The 27,010-nt window shown below is 51.2% G+C and overlaps 1 protein-coding gene across 3 annotated transcripts in view; it reads right to left on the bottom strand.

Annotated features, from left to right (window-relative positions):
• Positions 1-27,010, bottom strand: part of TSPAN15 (tetraspanin 15) — a 53,796-nt gene that overhangs the window by 7,308 nt on the left and 19,478 nt on the right. For 2 of the 3 annotated variants that reach the window (XM_021072332.1, XM_021072331.1), the window contains exons 2-5: positions 15,511-15,696; positions 14,036-14,110; positions 3,658-3,753; positions 1,002-1,118 (exon numbers count right to left, since the gene is read on the bottom strand). In XM_021072332.1, coding sequence (XP_020927991.1) covers positions 1,002-1,118; positions 3,658-3,753; positions 14,036-14,110; positions 15,511-15,696 — 474 coding nt within the window. The remainder of the gene's footprint in view (positions 1-1,001; positions 1,119-3,657; positions 3,754-14,035; positions 14,111-15,510; positions 15,697-27,010) is intronic. The other variant, XM_021072333.1, reaches the window with a different exon arrangement.

The raw sequence follows: 27,010 nt of genomic DNA, 5'->3' as shown, positions 1-27,010 counted from the left end.
CATGACTCTTCGGGGCATGAGTAATTGCAAAGCTCTCCACCTCATTCCAATCCAGAAACCAGGCAGTTTTTGGCTACATTTGTCAAACACTGAGGACCAACTGAGCCTCTCATTTATAAGCAATGAGGGCGCAGGACAACCTCCCAAGTGGCCGAGGAGGTGACAGAGCTGAAAGCACCCTGCTGGGATGAGGCGGAGGCCGGCGTTTATATCACCAGACCCCTCCCAAGTCCCTGCTGTTGATGATCTCCAGAAAGTCAAGCCCAATGTCCATCAGCGCTGCCAAAGCGCAGGTCTCTGCTCCGACCCTCTGGGTCTGGCTGCTGAGCCGGACATGCTGCTCAGCCCCCGGCCTGGCCAGCAAGCGAGTGGGGGCTGCAGCTCTGACAGTACCTGCCTGTATGTCATCCCAGTCCCATCCACCTGGGGCAAGGCACTGACCTTTTGGGTCCCAACTTCCTCATCTGTACAATGGGTAAAACAATAGTAGCTGCTGCATGGGGTTGTTGAAAGGACAAAATGAGTGAATACAACTAAAGAACCTAGGCGTTCCTGTCATGGCTCAGCAGTTAGGGAACCCAACTAGCATCCATGAGAAGGCAGGTTCGATCCCAGTGGGTTAAGGATCTGGCACTGCCATGAGCTGTGTTGCCGTGAGCTGTGGTATAGGTCGCAGATGCGGCTTGGATCCCGAGTTGTTGTGGCTCTGACGTAGGCCAGTGACTACAGCTCCAATTGGACCCCTAGCCTGGGAACCTCCATATGCCACGGGTATGGCCCTAAAACTACCAAGGAAAAAACAAAACAAAACACTCTGGCACACAGATGTTAACGACCACTACTAATAAAGTGAGCGTTCCCCACCCCCACCCCCAGATTCACCCCCTTCAGTAGCCCTTGAGGCAATGACACCACCCCCTGTCTAACCCTACCCCCCAACCCCTGTCTTCAAAGGTGAGAGAAATATTTGAGAGCCAGGAGGCCCCAGGAGCAGTGGGTACCGTGTTTCTGAAGCAGCAGGTGTAGGGCACCCCGCAGGCCAGGGGTCCCGGGGCGCTGCAGTCGTGGTACTGGTTTTTGCTCCAGTCTCGGTAGTCTTCCCCGCCACAGCACTTAAACTGAGGGAGGAAGCAAGCCAGGAAGAGAAGGGTGGTCACTGTCACCGTCACTACCAAGGCCCCAGGCAGACGGCAGGGAGGGGCTCTGCCAGGAGATGATGTGATCTGTGATGTGGGTCACCCTGGTAGGGGGAGCTGTGGGGAGCCCACGAAGCATCCACTGTCAGGTCAGAGCTCATCAAAAGCAGCATGGCTGCCCAGGAGATAGTGAGAGCCCCGTCCCTAGAGAGCCATGCAAGCCAAGGCTGGGTAGCGTTTTGGTGGGGTAGCTGGGTGGTGACGAAACACTGGAGAGAAAGTGCTTCCTTGACATCTTCACGTCCTCCATGTAGGTACCCAACCAGAGAAACTGGCCTTTGAGGTCCCAGAGACTATGATTCTAAGGGAGCCCCACAACCCAGGGGTCCCTGAACCACACTGACCTTTTCCTCACCAGCCCCAGCTCTGCCTGTCCCGCCTTTTGCAAAGGGGCACACACATCACTCCCTGGCCTGGGTGCAGGGCTGAAGCGAAGGCAAGGCTGGCATCAACTCCCCCTCAGCTGAGCCTTTCCCTGTCTCTCCCCCTGTTCAGATGCCAAAGCCTGGAGATGCTGGTGTGTGCCAGGCATTATTCTGTGTGCTGGAGAGACAGGTTAGCAAAAGCACCACAGCCCTGCCCACACGGGACATGTCTACAGAGGGAGATGGGCAGGGGGTGGGGGGGAAGACCTCATGCAAAGGGCAGTGAGTAGTGCTGGGTACCAGGGAAACGGCAAACAGGAAGGAGGGGGGACAGGTCAGGAAAGGCCGCTCTGAGGAGATGCCATTTAATCTGAAACATGGACAACAGGAAAAAGCCAGACAAGATGTACAAAGGCCCCACACAGAGATGGGCTAGTTATATTTCAGTGGCAGGCATGGGTGCAGTGTGTCTGGAGCAGAGCGAGTCAGGGTGGAGGGGATGAGGCCGGACCACGCAAAGCCTTGTCAGCCAGAATAAGCAGCGAGCTGGATGGTGTTCTGAGTGATGGGAAGTCACTGGGGGGTTTAACCGGGAGAGTGATATGGTCAGAGGTTTTAGCAGAAACACAAAGCAGATACCCTTTCAGAGCCCCCACAGAGCCTTTTGTGCTATCAGTTTGGGGACCTGGAAGTGCCTCTGTGGGGTGCAGTGTGAAGGCATTTGCTTGCCATCAGACAGACCACAGTTCAAATCCTTACATCCCCACTCCAGGCTGTGTGACTTTGGGCAAGTCAATCAGCCTCTCTAGGCCTCAGATCCTCATCCAGAAAGCAGGACAAGCAATGCCAGCTCTGCACAGCTGAGCTGAGAATTACAAAGAGAAGCCGTGCCTGAGGCGCTCTGCACAGGGCCTGGCACCAAGCAGGTGCCTGATGAGCATGAATCATTCCACCATTCCACCCTGGGAGAAATGAAATCCTCAAGCCAGAACGAAGGTTGGTTCCAATAAAAACATTCTGCACCACTTGACGGCCAGAGCTGGCAGGAACATCCCTGGCAGGGAAGGGCCTCCCAGAGGCTGCACCTGTTGTGACTACAGCGAAGGCCTGAGCCAAGGGAGTGGCCACCATGGTGGCCCAGGGTGTGGTGGTATGTTGGTCTCCATTGCGGGCTGGCACGGGGGACCAGGCCAGCTGATGTGCCCAAGGTCATGTCCCAAGAAGCGCTGCCAGGCCTGAGTGGGCCCTTGGCCCTCCACCTCTGCTTGTCCTCCCCTAGGAGGACATGAGGATGATGACCACGGAAGCTGATGCTGACGGAAGTCACATCACATGCCTGGCACTGCTGTAACCACCTCTGAAATAGGTCAAGGCCATCTCACGACACGGCCAAAAGGAAGGGACCGTTAGTATCCCCCAGAGGCAGATGAGGAACTGGAGGCTCAGGACTAAGTGAGATTGACGTTGAGAGGCCCCTGAGGGCAGAAGCTGGCCCTGCGACTATTACTGTTGTTACACCCAGGGACTTGGGTGGACCTTGGGAAGAGCAACGACATCCCCAAGTGACCACCATCACACTCAAAGAAGCGGTGTGGGCGGAAAGAAGTCTTGCTCTGTTCTCCAGTGCAGGGGGAAATGGCCTCAGGGCTGGCCTGGACTTGGCCAGGGGGTGAGCTCCCCATCACTGACGCTGGAGGAGGGAACTTGGAACTTGGTGGCCTGGAGGTCACTCCCACCTCAAAGAAGAAGGGTCTTTGCCCACGGGTCAGGGGCACCCTGAGACACTGCAAGGTGGCTTACAGCTACCCCCGACTTTGTTTTTGTTTTCTTTAGTTGAGGAGGGGAGGGTCTGTGTAACTGGAGAGGAACAGGAAGGGCAAGAATATGCTGGGCCAGGCATGCGGGCAGAGAACTGGTTGAGAAGGTCAGGCTTTCGTGGCCATCCACGGTCCACCCTTGCCTCCCAGCTTGGCCAGCCACCTGCTTTGGAAATGAATAGGTCACATGACCCCTCGTCCTCACCTTCTTGAGCAGGGTCCTGAGTGGGGGGCAAAGGGCATGGGAAGCAGATCTCTGACCCAAAGCACCTGGCTCACCTCCTTCTGAACAAAGTCCATGATGTTTTTGAAGTCCAGGTCATCATAGTAGTTCTCGATGCCTCTTCGAATGTTGTCATTCAGAAAGTCGATGGTCTGTTTAGACAGAGAAATTACAAAAGAAGAGGCCCACGCATCCCCAGAGTCCAGGCCCACGGTTTCCCAAAAGTCCAGGTTGACCTGCGATACCCACGTGCCTGGGCAGCCCCACCCCCACCTGCACAGAGCAGCCCTCCCCCATTCCCACCCTGACCTCCCTGCCATGCCCCCAAGTGCCCATCTGATTCAGGCACTCACCCTGTTTCCTTCACAGATCAGACAACCCAGGCCCCAAGAGGGTGGGGGGCACTTCTCTGAAGCAGTCAGGCCAGGGCTGGGACTCCGGCAGTCCAGGTTCCTGGCCTGGTGCTCCTTCTACTGCCAAAGATCCAGGCCTGCACTGGGGCCTTCCCTTTGCCCTCCAGACCTGCTTTCCACTCTTCTCTCCTATCCAAGCTCTTGCTTTACAGGTCACGAGCCCAGAGAGGGAGCCTGACTCTCCCCAGGTCACAGAGCAGGTCTCTGCTCCAGTTAGGGGCCCAGCCAGGACTGGAAACCAGGTCTCCTGACTCCCCGCCCCCAGGTCTGTCTCCATCACTGCAGTGCTCTGGCCCAGACGACAGGGCTCACCTCCCTCTCAGGCTGGGACAACCCCCACTGGGCAGGGTGCTTGCTGGCAGGTCGCCCTCTCCCAGTCACGCTGGGCCTTCTGGATCAACAGCCCGGCTGTTGTGCTGAGATCCAGGAACACAAAAGGCTCCACAGCGGGAAGGGATGGGGCGGGGGTGTGGGCAGCCCAGCTCCACGCTCCCGGCGACAATCGGGGCTTTCAGAGCAGGGAGGCCCACGTATCATCAGAGATTATGCTGGCACAAAGGGCGCATTCTGGACTCTGGAGCCAGACGATCTCTGAGGGAGGTGCCCTCGGGGTACATGGGGACAACAGGGCCCTGGGTTCCAGGCCCCGACCTGCCACTTCAGGCCCCATCACAGCTATTCCTCCTCTCTGGGCCTCGGTTTCCCACTTGTGAACCAACCCTGCAGGCCAATATTTAAGGTGCCTTCGAGCTCCATCGAAGACTTGGCTGAAAGGGACTGTCAAGCCTCAAGGTCAAGAACAGTCCCTGGAGCCATGCAGCCTCAGGCACTTCATTTACCTGCCAAGTTCCCGCTTCTTCCCAGCAGAAAGGGGAAGACAATCCTCTGACTTGAAGGGATGTGAGATATAAACAAACTAGACAGCAACATGCTTACCAGGATGCCAGACATCTAGTGGGTCCTGGTATTATCCTTATAGATCTCTTTTTCCAAGACACACACACCCTAGGGGACCACTTGATACTCACCATGCCATCAGTGGAAAGTGACTAATCCCCAAAGAAATCAAGGCCCCAAGTCTCATCCAAAAGCTGGCCCTTGGCCTGGGACCCCTCACAAACACCCTGCAGCCCAAAGAAGTGATGTGACTTGTCCAGGGTCACCCTGCTGATCACAGGCAGAGAGATGCTGGAATCAGGGTCAAACTCCCGGCCTGATACAGTTTAAGAAGCCAAGATAATAACCCAAGGTTCAGCTTGGGGCCATCTCCCCAAACCATCCCAGTATCAGGAAGAGAGAAATGAAGGATGTGAGGGCCACTTCCTTCCCGACATTCACACCCTGCTCAAAGCAAGGTGACGAAGGAGACTGGTCCAGGGAAACCTGTCTCTGTGGCCAGAATGAAAACACTTTGCTAATGATAATCAGCTGCTCTGGAGCAGACCTGGGAGCTGAAGACTGCTCATGGCCACGGAGGCACCGGGCCAGCCGCTGCCCACCTGAGAGGCTCTGTACTCAGCAGCCCTCTGCCCTGCATGGGGCTGGCACTGGATCCCAGAGCAGGGGCTCAGGGGAAGAGCTGCTTGCTGGCCATGTGACATGGGCAGAGCAGGGACCGCCCTAGCCTCGGGCTCACCCTTTCCAGAGGCCCCCATGACCTGCAGCCATCCCAACCTTGGGTGCCTTCTCCTCTGGGCCATGAAGGGACAGGCCAGCGAGGGCATGGTTGGGGGTGTTTAAGAAACAGGACAGGTGGCATCAGTCTGTCACCCAGGGTAGGGCAAGGGAATGAGCTCGCAGCATTAAATAGCATGTTGTAAGGGGCCCTGGGCTGAGCTGAGGTGCGGGGGGTGATACCCAAGGCCAGGGACAGGTCTAGGGCCACACGTGGGGGTGGGGATTTCCTTCCACTCCCGCTCTCAGGGCATCGCACACCATCCTGGTCCACTACCCGCAGCCCACTGGCCACCTCCCAGCTCCTCTGCTGGGTCACGTGCTGTTTGGAGACAGGATGGGATGAGGGCAGGAGGCCCAGGGCAGGGAGGCAGAGAAATGGCAGAGGGGATGCTCGTGGCCCAAAGGAGACCCTCCCTCCCTTTCTCATGAGCGGCCCTGACGTTTCCAAAGCATCTCAGTCTTGGAGCATTTTTCAAAGGCCCTGACCCCAAAAGAGGCCTCTTTGTGAAAATTGGGCCTTCCATCTGGTTAGCTGAGCCCGCCCCTGCAGGGAAGGGAGGCCTTCAGGATGCACAGGAAGAACAGATGGTCCCCGGCTCCATAGGCAGCAGCTGCCCCCAATTCCCATCAGGGACCTCTGTGGGTTGTGCTGGCTCTTGCATGTGCACGCTGCTTTTGGCACCGTATGTGTGTGTGTGCGTGCATGTGTGTGTATGTGTGTGGGGGGTGTGTGTGCATGCACATGCACTAGAGAGACATGTGGACCTTTTAGGTGGTTCCTGTAGGGGGGTGGGGGGTTGTACATTAACTAACTGTAAAGTGCGACGCTCCATTCCACAACATTGGGAGGGACTTGGGGAGCCACTCGGAGGACATGCCCTGCAGGAGCGCAGCAAGGAAAAGGAATTCTGGCTTCCTCTGCTGCATCCAGAGGCCACCCCCACCCTGCTCGAAACCAGGTCACACCGCAGGGGCAGCTCCAAAGAGGCCTAGAAAACCACCTTTCACAAATGGCTGGCATGACCTCAGAGGCACGTGGCTCGGGCTAAATTAAGCCAAGACTAAGCAAACATCAAAGGCCACGGGATTTTCAGAGCACACTGTTCAAGCCATCAGACCCGGGCTACAAAGAACTGCCCTTTCTAGTTCTTTCTTTACATCTAGTTTTAAAGATCTGGAAGCCTCTGCCTCACTGTCTCAGCAGAGGCACTTGGAGTGTTTTTAAATGAATGAGGAATTGGGGGATGGGGGGGGGGGCATGTGGCAGGAGCTCCCCCAGGAGGGGAGGCTGAGGAGTAGGAAGGGAGGAGGGGAAGGGCTGGCAGATGGAGCCTCCCACCAGGCCTCTGCGGATGGAGCTGAATTCCCTGCAGGCCACCAGCCGGCTTCCCACGCTTCTAAATCAGCTTCTGAAGCCCATGCTGGGGAGGCCCGAACTAACAGCTCAGCCAGAACCAACACCAGCCCGGTTCTCCTAACGCAAAGGTGGGCGCTCAGTCTAGGACTTCCTTCCTCCCTCAGTGCCTGGGCCGAGCCAGCATCTCGGCAGAGCCAGAAGGTGGGGACTCATCATTTGTTCCAGCCTAGAGATGGGCCCCCTCAGACCACCCAGGGCTGAGAGGAACCCAGGGAAGTAGAAAGAAAGAGATGTGGGGGAGTTCCCGTGGTGGCTCAGGGGTAATAAACCCGACAGTATCCATGAGGATGAGGTTCGATCCCCAGCCTCACTCAGTGGGTTAAGGATCTGGCATTGCTGCAAGCTGCAGCACAAGCACTGCTATGGCTGTGTCAAGGGCCAGCAGCTACAGCTCTGATTCGAGCCCTAGCCTGGGAACTTCCATATGCCTCAGGTGTGGCCCTAAAAAGACAAAAAGAAAAGAGAAGAGAAGAGAAAAGGAAAAGAAAAGAAAAGAGATGTGAACACTTCAAGGCTCTCTGGAATATCTGCCAGACCCTCGTCAAACCCGTGGGGGGCAGGGGGTGGTCACAGGATTAATCCGCATGGTAGGGGAGGGTTATGCTTCGGTTTCCCAGGCATGTGGGGCTCCAGCTCTGACTCCCAAATGCACATTCACAGTGGGATGCACAGCTACCAGAGTCTGTCCACATCGGCACAGAAGTTTCTCTTCTTTGCTCTGGGTGGTGTGCTCAGGTGCTCAGCCAAGCACCTTTCCTTTCTCCTTTCTCCCTACATCACCTCAAAGGCGCACCCATGAGAAAATAAGTAAGCAGGTGTTCCCTGGCCTGGCCTTGGGTGTGACCACGGCACCCTCTGACCAAGGCTAGGAAAGAGGTCACTCCCCACCCCTGATGGTAAAGGGAAGGAGGTGGGGTGGGTACAGACGTACCAGCCAGAGCCCAGTGCCCTCTGGGGCAGAGGGTGGGAGGAGGGTCCTTGCTTAGCTCCACCTGGTTGGGAACACGTGTGCAAGAGCTGCTCACTTCCAACACCCCTGACACCCTCCAAAGAGGCTTGGAACAAGCTGGGGTGATGGCGGTCAAGAACAGTGAGACCCAGACAGCTGTGGAGGTCACTCAGCTGGGTTCATGACACTGCATTTCTCCTGCTTCTGACACCCAGGCCCTTGGGGCCGCCAGCTCTGTGTCCAGCCCCCCAGTGCACAAGTGGAGAAGCTGCTTCCATCCGGCCGCTGGGTCCTATCTGGCAGCAGAAAGCCAGTCCAGAGTCAGCGGCTGATAGGACTTTCTTCCTGACACCAGGAGTCTGTTTATCTTTCGCTGCTGCCTGGCAGTGGCGCTGGTCTGGGCACCTTCCTGAGACCCCTGTGTGATGCTCATTAGCCGAATGAGCTGTCCTCATGAATCACCACAAGAGGATTCTCAGAGTTAAGAGGTAGCCCCCGGGGGCTGAAGACCGAACTTGTTATGTTGGGGCTCGGAGAAATCTGTCTTCTCTACTTGGTGAAGAGAAACTGGAGCTGGGAACTCACTTCCTCCTGGAAACGGACCTTGACTGTGCCTCACCTCCTTCTCCACTGCCCACTGTCCCTTTCTGCCACCACCAACAGCCAGGCTGCTTCTCCCTATCCTTGCCACGGGCTCCCTTCTTGTTTTATAAAACTACAAAACATGATGCTTGGCAGGACATTATTCTTTTTTATATGGTATTTCCCCCTTGAAGATTAAAAAAAAAAAGAAAATTGGGGAGCTAGGGAGAAAATATAACGGAGAAAATAAAAATCACCCTAGTCCCATTCCTCAGAGGAAACAGGAGTTAACATGCTAATACTTCTATTTCCTTCCAAATTTCTCCTGCCCTGTTTTTTTCAATGTGGAGATCTTACCGTGCTTACAGTTTTAGATCTCATTCTTAAATTTGGGGGGGGGGGTTGTTTGTTTGTTTAGGACCACACCTGCAACATAGGGAAGTTCCCAGGCTAGAGATGGAATCAGAGCTGCAGCCACCAGCCTACACCACAGCCACAGCAATGCAGGATCTGAGCTACATCTGTGACCTACCCCACAGCTCATAGCTACGCCAGATCCTGAACCCACTAAGCAAGGCCAGGGATTGAACTTGCATCCTCAAGGATACTAGCTGGGTTCGTTACCACTGAGTTACGATGGGAACTCCTTAAATTTTTTGCATTATGTAATCCCAGGCATATGAGAGCACAGCCTATCATGACCCTGCAAGAGCTGAGAGCCCTGACGGTGAGGGTCCTTCCTGGGCTACACAACGAGACCCTCCCCTGATAGGGCCCCACAAGGGGACACTCCACTGGAGGAAGGAACACACTTTACCCTGGGGGCCCTCGGGGTTTGACTATGAACAACTGACAAACCTTTCACTAGAATAAGGAGACTCTCACCACCCCTGACCTCAGGGCATCCTCAACTGTGAGGACTAGGAGACTCTAGAGGGTTTTGTCTTGGCTCAGTTCTCTCCCTGGAAAGGTGTATCATGACCCCTGTTGACCTACCAGATACTGAAAAATAAGTCATCTTGTTTTTTTGTTTTTGGTTTTGGTTTTTTTTTTTTTTTTTTTTTTTGGCTGCACCTGTGGCATGCATTAGTTTCCGGGCCAGGGTCCAAACATGCGCCACGGCAATAACCAGAGCCACAGCAGTGACAATGCCAGATCCTTAACCTGCTGTACCACCAGGGAATTCCTCATCCCATCTTTGTGAAAGCACCCTGGACACCAGAATTGCTATTCACTTAGGGAATTGTTTATTAAAACACTGATGCTGCGGACCACGGCCTGGACCTGGGCTCTGGTCAAGAAATCATTAACCCATAACTCTGGAAAGCTATGGGCTGACTGGAGCCCCTGCCTGCTGCACAGAAAAGCATCCCCATGGGCAAGTGGAATAAACATCTCTCTGCCCTCAAGGCTGCTGAAAAGTGAACCAAGACCCTGAATCTGCCAGCCCAGAGAAGATGGTCTGAAAGGTAGCAAAGAGGAAAAGGCAGGAACAGATAACAAGGCTAGATTGGAAAGACAACCAATGGGTCAAAGAAGAAATCAAAGGGAAATGAAAAAAAAAATCTTGAGATGAAAGAAAATGGAAACACAGCATACCAAAACCTATGAGATGTAACAAAAGCAGCTCTAAGAGGGAAGTTTATAGGAATAAACATCTATGTTAATAAAAAAAGAAAGACCTTAAATAAACTAACTTTACATCTCAAGAAATGAGAAAAAGAACAAAGCCCAAAATTAGCAGAAGAAAGGAAATAAATTTTATTTAATTAATTAATTTATTTTTTGTCTTTTTGCCTTTTTTCTAGGGCCACTTCTGCGGCATAAGGAGGTTCCCAGGCTAAGGATCAAATCGGAGCCGTAGCCACCGCCTACACCACAGCCACAGCAACGCTGGATCCTTAACCCACTGAGCAAGGCCAGGGACCAAACCCAAAACCTCATGGTCCTAGTGGATTTGTTAACCACTGCGCCACGACGGGAACTCCAAGGAAATAAATTTTAGAGTAGAAATAAATGAAATAGATATTAGGAAGCCAAGAGAAAAGATCAACCAAAAATATTAAGAACTGGTTTTTTTGAAAAAGATAAACAAATTGACAAACCTTTCATTAGACTAAGAAGACTCAAATAAATAAAACCAAAAATGAAAGAGGAGACATTACAACTGGTATCATAGAATTACAAGGGTCCTAAGAGGTGACTATGAACAATCACACACCAACAAACTGGATAACCTAAAAGAAATGGATAAATTCCTAGAAATGTACAACCTACCAAGAGTGAACCATGAAGAAACAGAAAGTCTGAATTAATCCCCAGTAATGAGTAAGGAGATTAAATCAGTAATCAAAAGACCATCATGGCTCAGCAGAAGCGAACATGATGAGTAACCAGGAGGACGAAGACTGGATCCCTGGCCTCGCTCAGCGGGTTAAGGATCCGGCATTGCTGTGAGCTGTGGTGTAGCCTGGTGGCTAGAGCTCCAATTTGCCCCCTAGCCTGGGAACTTCCATATGCCACAGGTGCAGGCTTAAAAAAAAAAAAAAAAAGACGAATAAAGAAAAGTCCAAAGTCAGACGGCTTCACTGGTGAATTCTACCAAATATTTAAAAGAGCATTAGAACCAATTCTTCTCAAACTCTTCCAACAGGAATGTGAAAAGATGTTCAACATCACTAAACATCAGGGAACTACAAACCAAAATGAGCTATTCCTTCACACCTGTTAGAATGTCTATTATCAAAAAACAAGAGATAAACGCTGTGGAGGAGAAAAGGGAATGTATGTACACTGCTGATGGGAATGAAAACTGATACAACCATTATGGAAAAAATATGATAATTCCTCAAAATTTTAAAAATAGAACTACCATTATGATCCAGCCATCCCACCTGTGGGTGAAACGAAATCACTATCTCAAAGAGCTATCTGCCATGAAAAGAACCCTCATGTTCACTGAGGCATTATTCACAATTGCCAAGATATGGAAAAAACCTGAGGGGTCTGATGCCAAATGAATGGATAACGATGTGAGATCTATATAAAGGCACCTTTGTGTATGTGCATATATATATATATCTATGATGGAGTGTTATTCAGCCATAAAAAGAAGGAAATAGCATGAGTGAACCTCGAGAGTGTTATGCTAAGTGAAATAAGCAGAGAAAGATACACGCTGTATGGTGTCACTTAAATATGGAATCTTAAAAAAAAAAATCATACTCATAGAATCAGAGAGTAGAAAAGTGGTTGCCAGGGGACGGAGGTGGGGGAAACAGGGAGATGCTGGTCAATGATACAAACTTCCACTTATAAGATGAGCAGGTTCTGAGGATCTAAGGTACAGCACGCTGACTATAGTTAATAAGACTGTATTATATATTTTAAATTTGCTAAGAGACGAGATCTTAAGATTCTCACACACACACACACACACACACACACACAAAGGTAACTATTTAAGGTGACAGATATTAGTTTACTTGATTGTGGTAACTCTTTTTTTTTTTTTTCTTCTTCTTAGGGCTACACATGTGGCCTATGGAAGTTCCCAGCCTAGGGGTCTAATCGGAGCTACAGCTGCTGGCCTATGCTACAGCCACAGCAATGCCAGATCTGAGCCATGTCTGCAAACTACACCACAGCTCACAGCAATGCCAGATCTTTAACCTACTGAGCAAGGTCAGGGATTGAACCTGCAACCTCATGGTTACTAGTTGGATTTGTTTCTGCTGCGCCACAACAGAACTCCCTGATTGTAGTAGTTCTTTCACAATGTATACACATAACGAATCATCACAGTTGTACAGTTTAAATATACTACAATTTGGTATACATACACAATGGAATACTACTCAGCCATTAAAAAGAACAAAATAATGCCATTTGCAGCAACATGGATGGACTAGAGACTCTCATACTAAGTAAAGTCAGAAAAAGAAAGACAAATACCATATGATATCACTTAAATCTGAAATCTGATATACAGCACAAATGAAACTTTCTACAGAAAAGAAACTCATGGATTGGAGAATAGACTTGTGGTTGCCAAGGGGGAGAGGGAGGGAGCAGAGGGACTAGGAATTTGGGGTTAAACTCATGGATTGGAGAACAGACTTGTGGTTGCCAAGGGGGAGAGGGAGGGAGCAGAGGGACTAGGAATTTGGGGTTAAACTCATGGATTGGAGAACAGCTTGTGGTTGCCAAGGGGGAGAGGGAGGGAGTGGAGGGACTAGGAATTCGGGGTTAAGAGATGCAACCCATTGCCTTTGAAATGGATAAGCAATGAGATCTTGCTGTATAACACTGGGAACTATATCTAGTCACTTATGATGGAGCATGGTGGAGGATAATGTGAGAAAAAGAATGTATATATGTGTGTTGACTGGGTCTCTTTGCCGCACTGTAGAAAATTGACTGAACACTGTAAACCAGCTATAATGGAAAAAATAAAAACAAAAAATATATATATTAAAATTTTATTTGTCAGTTATTCCTCAATAAAGCTGGTGGTAGAGGGAGAACTGAAAAAAGACTGGAATGAGGAATTCCCGTCGTGGCTCAGTGGTTAACGAATCCAACTAGGAACCATGAGGTTGTGGGTTCGATCCCTGGCCTTGCTCAGTGGGTTCAGGATCTGGTGTTGCCGTAAGCTGTGGTGTAGGTTGCAGATGCGGCTCAGATCCCGCTTTGCTGTCACTCTGGCGTAGGCTGGTGGCTACAGCTCCGATTCGACCCCTAGCCTGGGAACCTCCATATGCTGCAGGAGTGGCCCAAGAAATGGCAAAAAGACAAAAAGACAAAAAAAAAAAAAGGACTGGATTGAAAGGCATCCCTGAGCTGCCTCCATCTTGCTGTGTGCTCTTAGGAGGGCATCTTAACCTCTCTGTGCCTCCCTGACTCCATCAACACGATGGGAACCTTCCCTCCCCTGCCCCCCTCCTTGGGCTCATAAAACAGGAGGAAGACAGGCCTGTGGTTTAGGCTCACCCACAGCTGGTCTCCCTGCTATCTGCACTCCACTCAGCAACAACGTGAATCAGATCACATCACTTCCCAGCGTAAAACTCTCCAAAGGCTTCCAACTGCCTTTAGAAAATTCCAAGGCCCTATGTGATCTGCCCCAGCAGCCCTTCCAACTTCCTGGGCCTCTGTTCCCTCTGAGCCTTGGCTGGTTGGTTCCTTTTCATCAGCGCCCTCCCCACCTCCACCCCAGGCACTACAGCCTCTTCTGTTTCCTTGTTCTCAGGTTTACCTGCTCAGTGCCCATCTCCCCAAGCCATGGGACACTCCGCACAGATTATCTGCCCTTCTCTCTGCTGCATCCCCAGCTGGCAGCCCAGGGCACACATAGGGGGTTTCCAGCATACGCACAGCTGCTAAATGAGACACACCTGGTTCCGGAAGATCAAGGCCACCACGCCACCAATGAGCTCGATTATGAGGCAGAGACCAAGGATGTACATAAACTGGAAAACAAAATTCAGAGATTCGCCAAGCGGGGGAAGCGGAGTGCCATCTGCTCCAAGGTCAAGCTCAATAAGGAGAATCATCTTTATCGGGGCTCCTATCGGCTCCTGGGCCTTTTGCCTGGACTTCCTGTAAGGACGCAGGATGTAGACAGACATTCCCGAGAAAGCCCGTCGTTGGAACCCGTGGTCAGGAAGAGTGACTCAGCTGTCCCAGCCAGATTGTTAGGGAGGTTTGTCCCAGGGGACAAAAGGCTTCCCAGCCCCCCGTGGTGGGTGAGGGGATGTCTGAGGCTTAGAAGATACAACCTCCCCCTTCATCATAGAAACAGCCATTGTCCAAACTGACGTCATCATTGCCCAGCCTCAGGCAGCACCAAGATGCCGCCCATAGGAAATTTTAGGGGCTTCCCACGTCAGGGGGACAATGAGGAGGAACAGACACGTGGGTGCGCAGTGAACAGATCTCCCAGCTGGCACCCCTTACTCTGGGGAGCCACTCCTCGGCCCACAGCAAGGGGGGCAGGCGGGGATGACCTCACCCCTGACCCCAGGGCAATCACTTGGCCAAGCACGCCCATCAGCATCCTAGGACTTTGGCCAGAGTTACCAGGAAAGATGCCGGGGGATCAAGAACTATAAGGACTGTTGGCCTGAGGCTGCTGGCGACCATCGCCAAGAGAGCCTGCGGACGGCACTAGACATCCAGCTGGGAGGTGGAAGAGAGACAGCCCAAGGACACTATCTAAAGCCCTGGACCCAGTGTGCGCTTGCTGGTTGCATGAGCTAATGACTCACCACAAACTTTTCTGGTTTTTTGTTGTTTTGTTTTGGGTTTTGTTTTTTCTTTTTTTTTTTTTTTTTTTGCTTTTTAGTGGGCATATAGAAGCACCCGTGGCATATGGAAGTTCAAATCAGAGTTGTGGCTACCAGCCTACACCACAGCCACAGCAGTGCGGGAGCCAGGCCACGTCTGCTACCTGCATCACAGCTCACGCAACACTAGATCCTTAACCCACTGAGTGAGGCCAGGGATCAAACCCATGTCTTCATGGGTGCTAGTCGGATTCCTTTCCACTGCACCATGATGGAACTCCCAACTTTCCCAGGTTTTACTTGCTGTCATTTGAGTGTGCCTTCTCCCCCTTTCAACTGATGGGCCAAACCAACACACGGTGTAAGTAAGAATAACAGTATTCAAATCAGCCTTTATATGCAGACGTGGAGGTGGTGGGGCACTCAGGCTGACCCAGCAGGAAACTCTCAGGTAGAGCTGGTTTGAGGCATGGGCAGTGGCTGGGATGCCCCAGGGCCCAGGGGCGTTCTCCACAGCTCTCCTGGGGGCTCGAGGACCAGCCCCCTCCACTTGCACCGGCTGAGGGTGTGTGGGGCCAACTCACCGCTTGGAGAAGGCACAGGTTGTCTCGGAGGGAAGCCAGCACGCCGACGAAGGACACAATGAACATGATGACGCCCAGGAGGATGAGGATGATGGCTGGGGCCAGAAAGGCACTTTCCAGGGTTTTGTATTTCTGCCTCTCGACCTCTGCATAGATGCCCACGGACAGGACCAGGCCCCCAATCAGCTGCAGCAAGAAATCAAGGGGTGAGTGGCGTTCCCATTGTGGCGCAGCAGAAACGAACCTGCCCAGTATCCATGGGGACTCGACTTCCAACCCTGGCCTCGATCAGTGTGTCAGGGATCTGGCGTTGCCAGGAGCTGTGGGGCAGGTCACAGACGCAGCTTGGATCCCTCATTGCTGTGGCTGTGGCTGGCAGCTGTAGCTCTGATTTGACCCCTAGCCTGGGAACTTCCATATGCTGTGGATACAGCCCTAAAAAGAAACAGAAAAAAAAAAAAAAAAAAAAAAGAAAGCAGGAAGCAGGAAGTGAGAGAGGAGGGGGGATGGCAGTTGCTTGATTCTTCTTGTTTCTTTTACAAAGGGTTCATCTGTGGGCTTATGGGGCCTGTCACTGGAAGGGCTCACCTTAGATGACCCGACGTGATGAAACCTGCTATGGTTGAACCCTGTTCCCCTCAAGTTCATGTGCTTAAGTCCTAACCTCAGTACCTCACAACGGGACGGTACTTGGCAACGAGATAATTAAGTTAAAATGAGGTCACACAACTAGGCCTCGATCCAATATGAATGTTTTCCTTATAAGAAGAGGAGCTTAGGACACAGATGCACACAGAGATCACGTGACGACCCAGGGAGAAGACAGCCATCGACAAACCCAAAGTGGCCTCAGAGAAACCAACTCTGCCCACACCTTAATCTTGGACTTGAAGCCTCCAGAACTGTGAGATTGTAAAGCTCTGCTATTCAGAGGTCCTGTGGTGGCTCAGTGGGTTAAGAACCCAACATAGTGTTTGTGAGGATGCAAGTTCGATACCTGGCCTTGCTCAGTGGGGTAAGTATCTGGTGTTGCTGTGAGCTGCAGCATAGGCCACAGATGCGGCTCGGATCCAGCAAGGCTGTGGCTGCGGCATAGGCCTCAGTGGCAGCTCTGATTCAACTGCTAGCCCAGAAACTTCCATACGCTGCAAGTGTGGCCCTAAAAAGATTTTTAAAACCTCTGCCATTTCAGGCACCCAGTTTTTGGCACTTCACTATGGCGGCCTAACAAACTAAAACACACTCTACTTGGAAATGCTGCTTTAGAGGAAAGTACTGGTGAGTCAGGGGAAGTGCTATTGGCTAGAGGCTCAGAGAACCTGGGTTCGAGTCCCAGCTCTGCCACCTGCTACGCCTGGGCTGTGGGCAAGCCCTGGACTACACGAGTCTGTGTTCTCATCTGAAAAGTGGGTATGAAGGCAAGCGTCTCTGCCCTGCTCATTCCTCAGGTTTCTGCAAGGCTTCAGTGAGAATGAGGTAAGTGGAAACACTATGAGCCTGAAAGCCCAGGGCCCCTAGGATGCATGTCACACAGGCAAGTCACCAAGGGAAATTTGAGAACTGCTCAAAGAGACGTGCCACTCAGCCCCACAAACATGGAAATGATCTTCAGGATGACCTTCAGGGAGGCTGCAATTTGGAGCAGGAGGGATTTTGAGGGGATGTGGAAGTTGAATTCCTCATCATCAATCTTCCTAACCCTGGGAAGGTGACCACGGTAACACCCTTCAGGAGAAACTAGGCAAGAAAGCCCTTGTGGATCCCTTTTTGCTCTCAGCCTGAAAAAGCTCACAGTAAATGGAGGGAGTTCCCATTGTGGCTCGGCAAGTTAAGAGCTGACTAGTATCCATGAGGATATGGGTTTCACCCCTGGTCCCACTCAGTGGGTTAAGGATCTGGCATTACCGTGAGCTGTAGTATAGGTTGCAGATGCAACTCGGATCTGGCGTGGCTGTGGCTATGGTGTAGGCTGGCGGCTGCAGCTCCAATTCAACCCCTAGCCTGGGAACCTCCATATGCCAAGGGTGCAGCCCTAAAAAGAAAAGAAAAAAAAAAAAAAAAAAAAAAAAACTTCAGGAAGCTTTATCAGCTGACACCACCCCAAAAACCCTCAGGGGAGTCTGGGGCTGCACTGCCACATCACCCTGGGACCCGACAACAGTAGTCCTCACTGGCACCCTTCAGCCCATTCTCCACACCAGAGTAACCACACAAAACCTAATCAGGGCAGGCTGGTTCTCTGTGCCCTCTGAGAGTAAAAACCACCACCCTAGCCCAGCCTACACAGCCTGCCTGAGCTCATTTCTCACTCCCCCTAATTCCTCACTCAGCTCTAACTGGCCTGGACTCCTCACCACTGGCTGAACACACGAAGTCTGCCACCCCAGGGCCTTTGCACAGGCTGTGCCCACCACCCGGAATGCTCTTCCTCCTGATCTCCATGTAGCTCAATGGCTCACCCCTCACCTCCTTCCTTTCTTTGCTCAGTGGTCACCTGCTCAGTGAGGCCTATAGCATCATTATTTAAAAGCAGAAAAGTCCCAGGAGTTCCCGTCGTGGCCCAGCAGTTAACGAATCTGACTAGGAACCACGAGGTTGCGGGTTCGATCCCTGGCCTTGCTCAGTAGGTTAAGGATCCGGCATTGCCGTGAGCTGCTGTGTAGGTCTCAGACGCGGCTCAGATCCCACATTGCTGTGGCTCTGGTGTAGGCCAGCGGCTATTGCTCCGATTAGACCCGTAGCCTGGGAACCTCCATATGCTGCAGGAGTGGCCCTAGAAACAACAACAACAAAAAGGCAGAAAAGTCCCTTTCCCCCAAATTCCTGATCCCATTTTCCTCTTTGATGTTTTTCCTTTGCACTTGCCAGTATCTAACATATTTTTTGTCTTTTATTTTTTAACTGTTCCCCACCAGAACATAAGCTCCATGTTAGGAGGGATTTTTCTTTTCTTTTCTTTTCTTAATGGCCACACTCGCGGCCTACGGAAGTTCCCAGGCTGGGGATTGAACTCGCACCTCCACAACAACAAGAGCCACTAGAGTCAGATTCTTAACCCACCATAACATAGCGGGAACTCCCTGGGAGGGATGTTTTCAACTGTTTCAGGCATCCCCAGAACATTCCTAACATTTAGCAAATACCACAGGCCTTTCCAATCAATGTCTGTTGAATGGATGTATGCTGGGCTTCCCAATAAACCCCCTTGGGTTTGAGTCCGGCACTGTCTACCCAGCATCCTGTCTGTCCAAGCATTCTGACTTCCCGGGCCACACATTGCCAAGAGCAGGGACAAATCATCAGATACACTGGGCTTCTCCATGGAGCTGGAGGCCGTGTGGGAGAGTAACCGGAAGCTGCAGTGCTGTCAGCAAAAGTCTGAGTAAAGGAAATGAGGGATAATACAGATGAGAAGCTGGCAAGATATGCCATGAGCGTAAAGTCAACATCCGGAACACGGAGGAGCCAGATCCTCCAGTTACTCCTGTTTGCCCTTGGCCTTAAATAGGCTGTAACGTGCCCCCAAGGAGATCCCTTGACTGCCTTCTAAAGAGCGCCAAGACTGTTCTGGGTAAAGGGAAGCGGCTGCTTCCCTTAAGCTTTGACAAGTGGCCGGATGCCAAAAGTCAAAGAGACCACGCTTACTTAGAGACACCAGCTAACGGCATCGCCGGGAAGCCATGTCCCAAGGGTTCGGGGCGCTGCTGTATTTCACAGCAAAGTGCCATTCCCCTTGGTTTGAAAGGATAATCTGGGATTACCGAGACCCACTTCCCCAGTCCAAAATGAATGCCTTCCCAACACACACGGGCCAAGATGTGCTAAAGGCACTGACAAACTCGGCCATGAGTCACTTATTAACAAGCTGGCCATATCAGGAAAGCTGTGAGAGAAATGATATCATCAAAATGACCCACTTGGGTAAACACACTTTTAAATTTATAAAGCAGGGGACACAAACACAAAAACAGAGCTCTCTATGGGAAAATGGTGACCACAGGAAATAAAATCTACCTTTGATAGAGAGAGATTAACCAGAGCTATTTCATCTGTACATGCTTCAAAAAACCCAGAACACGGTGAAATCATTGTTCAAGGCCGGCCTAAGCCCTGCGGGTTCTCTGAGAACAAGGGCAGGCAGCTTTAAAGAGCCAAATCCCTCCTTTCAAATTATTGCACTTCTTACAAGGAATCACACTCTCAGCCCTAACCCTGAACCAGACACAGAGCCCAGAGAACCTTCCACCCAGAGTTGGGGGTGATGATTAAAGAAGAGCCCCACACAGAAGTGACATCTTCAGAGCCCAGGCAGGGAGTGCAGTCAATGTGCAAGGACGCAGTGTTCTTGGGGGTGATGAGCTGAGGTTTGAGCTGAAGTTTGACCTTCTATTTTGGTGGAAAGGGTCATTCTCTGGATGTCACTGGACCAACAAGATACTATCTTAATAGTTTCAGAATTGATTCCATATGCTTCTTTTGAGAGTTGTATGTTTCCTGTTGTTAAAAAAAAAAAAAAAAAAAAACTCTTCCTGGACTGGATGGACACAAATCCTGACATTTTCCCAGCACCCCTCCCTCATTCCCGTCCGAGGCTATGCTTCTGGGTGAAGATATCCTACTTTGGAAACCATCTCCAAAACACCAAAACTGACCCCAGCCCTCTTTATAAAGGCAGTCGGTGGTTTCCATTTTTATGAGCTCCCCGGACCCCGGGACCTGCTGCAGAGCAGCCTTGCTGGGGGAAACAAAACTTCCTTTGGTCTCATCTCCCTCCTATTACAAAAGATCACCTTTTCCTTGCTAGTCAGCCTTGCAACATCTCCAGACCACTAAGCCATAGGAAAGCTACTATGGCAAACACTGACCCTGAACCCTGGACTCCATCACCACTGTGTACCCAGCCATCACTGGCTGTCTCTCCTGGTCTGGCCGGGAGGGCTGCCATCCCAGCCCCTAGAGCAGCTGGCAGGCAGGCAGCATCCGAGGCAGATCTGCACCTAGTGCCTGCTGAGCTGGGCTCCTCAGTCAAGGGTCCCAGAGGGAGGAGGCATGGGGAGAGGCTAGCATAACCCTTCCCAGGAACTTCAAGATATCCAAATGATATTTACATCTCCAATGACATCCGTTTACGTTTCCATACGAGTATAAAATTAACTGTCAATGCTAGTGTGCAACCCCATCTTCTCTTCTCTGCTAAGTATAGCCTCTCCTCAGGTGGCCAGCCACCCCAGCTCCAGTGCAGGAAGCGAATGGCCCATTTGTCAATCAGGACAGCACTGGCTAAACATGGCTGGGGGTGAGGGGCACATGGCTCTGCCCATCAGGGGCCAAAGAGGGAAAGGACATGCTGCTAGTGGCCCACATGCAAAGCATGTGGCATCTTCAACAGGCTGCATGGAAGCCTGTTGTCCATTGTGAACCCAGGCCTGAAAGTCCCCTCTGAGCCCTGAGGCCTGGAGCTGGCTTCCTCCTCCACAGGCTGAGGTCCAGCTTCACGCAGCTGCTGGGAAGCAGGGGGCCTGGTGAGGCATCCCAGCACCTGCGCCTCCTCCTTCAGGAAGCATCTGGTCACTGGTGCCGGCTGGCTCACCCTCCAGCTGGGGCAGGTCTTAGACAGGACCTGCAAGCCTATTTTAACCCCCAAAGGCATATGCCAGGAACCTACTACGTGCCAGGCTCTGAGACCAACAGGTCACAAGATGACATAGGCTAAGTCTCGGGGAGGGGAGATTGTGAGGCTAGAAATGATGTTTATGGCCTGATGGGTGGGATTCAGGGGTCTCTGAAGTGGGGCTGGAGGGAAAAAAGCCAACCACTACTTTTGTTAACCTCTAATGTCCCTGGCACAAAAAAAGGGAAGAACCTCAGGCCTATAGGAAGCATGCTGCAATCCCTGGGGAGGGCTCTGGGAATTCAAGCAACTGAGGGGGAAAGGGAAGGTCAGAAAATCAGGATGGGCTTCCTGGAAGAGCCAGAGTTTCCTGGAGCCCCAAGAACAGCATCACTCTGGAACATCTCATAGGGCACTCAAGGCTCCAGCACGCTGTGTGGCCCAAACAAAGCACTTTCCTGAGTTTCTGGCTTGAAAGATGTGGATGCGGCCTCTCACCACTCTTGCCTTGCTCCTTTCTGAAGACAGAGACCAGCGTTATTCAAAAGTCAAGTGCCCTAATCATCCTGCCACTTAACTTTTTAACAAGGGTGGTCTCTACCTTGGGAAAGGAGGTAGAGGAAGTTCTGGTCACGTTTTCACAGACATCATTCAGGAGAGAACAATCTCTTCTCCCACTTTCCCCAGAGAGCTCCATTCGAGTCCTCTCATTGCTTGCCCCCCTAAGGAAAGCAGGACAGATCCAGATCGGATCCAGTGCCCCCAACCCAATCGGATAAGGGCCCATTCTGTCTCCAAGGAGGGTGCCAGACCCACCTCCAGGACTACAGGGCTGTATTCTAAGCTCTGGGGCCCCAGGGCACTAACTCCAGGTAGCCTGTGCCTGAGGAATGGGGTTCCTCCCAAGCCCTGGAAGAAGCAAAGCAAGCCCTGGAAGAAGCAGCAGAGACTGTCTCCTACCAGCAGCAACAACAACAACAAAAACAAAACAAAAAACAAAGCCAGTCCTTCGTCTTTGTCACTGATACTTTGCTTTGTCACTGGTACTTTGACACTGCCTTGACCCTGCCTTGACCCCTGATGTCCAATGTCCAATTTTTTAAAAATGGACATCAGGAGTTCCTGTGGTAGCTCAACAGGTTAAAAATCTGACTAGTATCCATAAGGATGTGGGTTCAATCCCTGGCCTCGCTCAGTGGGTTAAAGGGTCTGGCATTGCCACAAGCTATAGTGAAGGTTGCAGATGTGGCTCAGATCTGACGTTGCTGTGGCTGTGGCATAGGCTGGAGGCTGCAGCTCTGATTTGACCCCTAGCCTGGGAACTTCCGTATGCCACAGGTGTGGCCTGAGAAAGAAAAATAAAACAAAAACAAAACAAAACAAAAAAACTGGACATCAATGCAGAGATCTTGGTTAACTGCAATCCTTGGTCCATGACATTCTCTGACAGGCTGCTTTCGTCTGGAGTGTAATAAGCACCATTTATTAACCATGCCTCCTGTGCCCCCTGATGTGCTATGATCCCCTCTGTCATACACTAAGGTTCCATACATGCCTAGGTCTATTTCTGGCTCCCTATCTCTTCCGTCCATCAATCTGTCCCTAAAGAAACCTCCCTATTGTAGTGACTACAGTCTTGTTTTTGTTTTTTATCTTTTTTGTTTGTTTGTTTTTGTCTTTTTAGGGCCACATTTATGGCACATGGCAGTTCCCAACCTAGAGGTTGAATTAGAGCTGCAGCTGCCAGCCTACACCACAGACACAGGAACTCAGGATCCAAGCCGCATCTGTGACCTACACCACAGCTCACGGCAACGCCAGGTCCTTAACCCACTGAGAGAGGCCAGGGATCGAACCTGTGTCCTCATGGATACTAGTCAGGTTCATTAACTGCTGAGCCTCGACAGGAACTCCTAGTGATTACAATTTTATAACACCATGGCATCTGCTAGGCCACATCCCTCCTGCCTTTCTTCCTTGGAAATGTCCTGGAGATCCTTGACTCTTATGTATACTTTTTTCTTTTTTTTTTTTTGTCTTTTGTCTTTTTAGGGCCGCACCCGTGGCATATGGAGGTTCCCAGGCTAGGGGTCTAATTAGAGCTGTAGCTGCTGGCCCATGCCAGAGCGACAGCAATGCCAGATCCCAGCCCCATCTGTGACCTACACCACAGCTCACGGCAACGCCAGATCCTTAACCCACTGAGCGAGGCCAGGGATTGAACCCGCCACCTCATGGTTCCTAGTCGGATTCGTTTCCACTGCGCCACAACGGGAACTCCATGTATACATTTTAGAATCATCTTCTCAAGTTCCATGAAAACACCTGCTGAGGTTTGACTGGAACCGCATTGCATCTACAGATCCCATCTGGGAGAACTGAGACGTTCCTGCCCACAAGCGTGGTTTATTCCTTTTTTATTTAGGTCGTCTTTATTATAACCTCCCAAATAACAGTGCTCGCCACCTCCCTCAAGAGTTTCCATGGCTGTCTCAGCAGATCTGGGGAGACACTTCCAGAAGGCTTTACCAGGCTGATCCGCCAGCTAAGCCCAGGGTGGGAAACACAGCCTTTCGAGAACAAATCTCTCTGAGAAGCAAAGTGGACACACCAGTCTGCTTTGCTACCCCTCCTGTCACCAGTAGTTACAAAAACATGATTTAAAAGATTCCCACACATTCCCTGTTCTCTGTGTTGAGAAGTTTTTTTACAGGTTTGCCTCGTCACTTTCTCTCTCGCTAGCTGATCTTCCACATTCCTATAGCTTAAAAAAATATTAATAAAAAACTCCCATATGCACACAGCACATTCCTGGCTGTGAAAGAGCTAGGCTCGGGGGTTTGCAAGCCCTAGCTACTCGACCAGCTGAGCTGGAGTGGAATTTCTTTCTTTGTCTCTTTAGGGCCACACCCGAGGCATATGGAGGTTCTCATATGGCTGCTGGCCTACACCACAGCCACAGCAATGCTGGATTCTTAACTCACTGAGTGGGGCCAGGTATCGAACCCGCGTCCTCATGGATGCTAGTCAGATTCGTTTCCACTAAGTCATGATGGCAACTCCCAGAGTGGAATTTCTAATCAAGAACCAGCACAAACATACAACACACTGGGGATAAGCGCTGCCAGAGCCCAGCATCTCTCTGGGAAGTGCTCAGAGGCAAAGGTGGTGTAACAAACAATAAGTGAGGATATTCTGAGACAAGAGACGGAACAGTCACTTCCTCCTGGGAAATTGGAGGAGGCCCACTGGAGCCTTGCAGGAGGCACAGGAATTTGACTTCCCACCACTGGACACTCCATCAGCACAGGGACGGGCCAATAGTTCTGCTGGAGGAATGAATCTGAGAAATGATACTGCTTCAGATACCTATAAGCCAAAGGAAGAAACTCTGGAACCGATTCCAGAACAGAGCTCTCCAAGATAAGATGACTTATCTGGTGAAGCTGAAAACCACAGAAACAGCCAAGGGGCAAAGGAGGGTCAAAAGCACAGCACCTCCACCCCACACACTCTTCTCCCTGGTCTCTTTTTCCTTCCTTCCCTGGACCCCCGCCTTCTTTCCACATGTCTGGATCAAAGGAGTCAGAACCCGCTTCCCAGGGCTGTACTTCCATGGCGTCTGATTATCTTCCCAGATCTCGGCTTCCTGCTGGGGTACACTCAGGCGGACACGCTGTGCCAAACCACCGCTGGTCTCCCCTCCCTTCTTCCCCTGGCCTGGTTGGCTAAGTCTCCCCCCGACCCCAGAGCTGCTGACAAGAATCGGTAAGGTGATCTAGGTCCTCTCTTCCCTCAGACCCTTTCAAAGGAGACACAGGGGTTCCTGTCTCGGCTCAGCAGTAACAAATCCGACTAGTATCCACGAGGATGTGGACTGGATCCCTGGCCTTGCTCAGTGGGTCGGCAATCTGGTATTGCCATGAGCTGTGGTGTAGGTTGTAGACGTGGCCCAGATCCTGAATTGCTGTGGCTGTGGTGGAGGCCGGCAGCTGCAGCTCTGTCTAGCACAGAGCCTCCTTGCCAATTCTGTAAGCCTGTCTCCTTTTTTATTATTATTATTTATTTATTTATTTAGGCTTTTTAGGGCCGCACTTACGGCACATGGCAGTTCCCAGGCTAGGGGTCGAATCAAAGCTACAGCTGCCAGCCTACCCCACAGCCACAGCAACGCAAGATCTGAGCCTCATCTGCAATCTGCCCACCAGGATCTGGGCCAGGCATGCCCCGTTCTTCCCTGGGACCGCATAGGAGTTACCACTGCGGGACCCAAAGCGGGCTCAAGAGGAATTTCAGGGAATGGGGGCGAGGAGGGAGGGTCCTCCATGACCTCAACTCTCCCTGACCCTCTAGGTTACTGAGAGAAGAAGCCACAAGAAAGGAGGGAGCTGCCCAGAATGGAGCAAGCAGTGGGGGAGTGGGCATAGGAGGGGTGGGGAGATGAAAGGCATTCCAGTAGCAGGTGAAGAGGGCAGTGAAGCCTCACCGCCAGGACACCTGAGTTGGGCAGATATAAAGTAAGAGCTGTCTACACAATTTTGTCAATGATAGGGCTTATTGCTTTATGTTTCTTGGGTTTGTTTTATATTTGTGTTTTATGCTTTTTTAGGGCCACACCTGCAGCATATGGAAGTTCCCAGCCTAGGAGCTGAATCAGAGCTGCAGCTGCTACCCCACAGACAGCAATGTGGGATCCGAGCCTCGCCTTCGACCTACACCACAGCCACAACAACACCGGATCCTTAATCCAATGAGTGAGGCCAGTGATTAAACCCGCATCCTCATGGATAGTAGTTGGGTTTGTAAGCTGCTGAGCCACATCAGGAACTCCCTATGTTCTTGTTTTTAATGCCAGATGTAGTTTTATACTAAGAAAAATATCAGATTTATACACACACACATACACACACACACGAACCATCACTTGGTTCATTCTTTGCACAGAATCCCACATGTGAACAGAGCCCTTTGCCCCTGAACTAAGGTTGGAAGACAAAGGAGGAAATCAGACCACAAGTGTCAGTGCCTGGCATGACACTTAAAGGGCCTTCAAGAATACAAATTGCCCCCACTCCAAGGGTTCATGACTCCAAAGAGGTCAAAGGGCAAAAGGGAAAAGGAGGCAGCATTATATACATGAAGGAGCACTGAGGGGGAAGGGAAGGGGGATAAGAGAGGAGCCCTGAACTTTAATCCCAGCTCTGTCCCGTCCCCACTCTGGCCCTCAATTTCCCTGCTCTAAAGGGAGGTGCTTAGCCACAAAGCCAGAATCAGTCCCTTCTCTGCTCCAGGAATCCATGGAAACTTACTACCAGACAGCCCTTGTCAGAACTCCGGCCATTGGCAGACCACAGGTGGTTCAAAGTCTTCCCCTTGACTGAGTCCTCCTCCCAGGGTCTGCCCTGCTTTCCTACCAGGCCAGAAGATGTTACATTCCTGCATGAGAAAGGCCCTACAGGGACCCAGAGATGCCTTTCCCACCCCAGCTGGATCAAGGCACACACCTCCAGCACTGCCTCCCACAGCAGCCGTGGGAAGGAGGCCAACCATTTTTTGGAAATTAACAAAGCTGAAAGGGGCTAATACCCATCTTCCAAAGCTCTGCTCAAAGCCTTCCTCCACCAGGAAGCCTTCCTGAATCACCTTAGGTATCGAGATCTCTCTGGAGATCGCTCTCCATTTATGATCACCTATGAAATCACCAACAGGAAGCCCTCACTAGCACTGATATTACTGAGATTTTATATATATATATATATATATATATATATATATATATATTTTTTTTTTAGCCCCATGGCATATAGAGTTCCCAGACCAAGTATCAGATCTGACCTTCAACTGCAACCTAAATCGCAGCTGCGGCAATGCCGGATCCTTAACCCACTG

The sequence above is a fragment of the Sus scrofa genome, chromosome 14 (assembly GCF_000003025.6).
Source record: "Sus scrofa isolate TJ Tabasco breed Duroc chromosome 14, Sscrofa11.1, whole genome shotgun sequence".
Classification (NCBI taxonomy): Eukaryota; Metazoa; Chordata; class Mammalia; order Artiodactyla; family Suidae; genus Sus; species Sus scrofa.
This window is presented reverse-complemented; position numbering and strand designations above follow the sequence as displayed.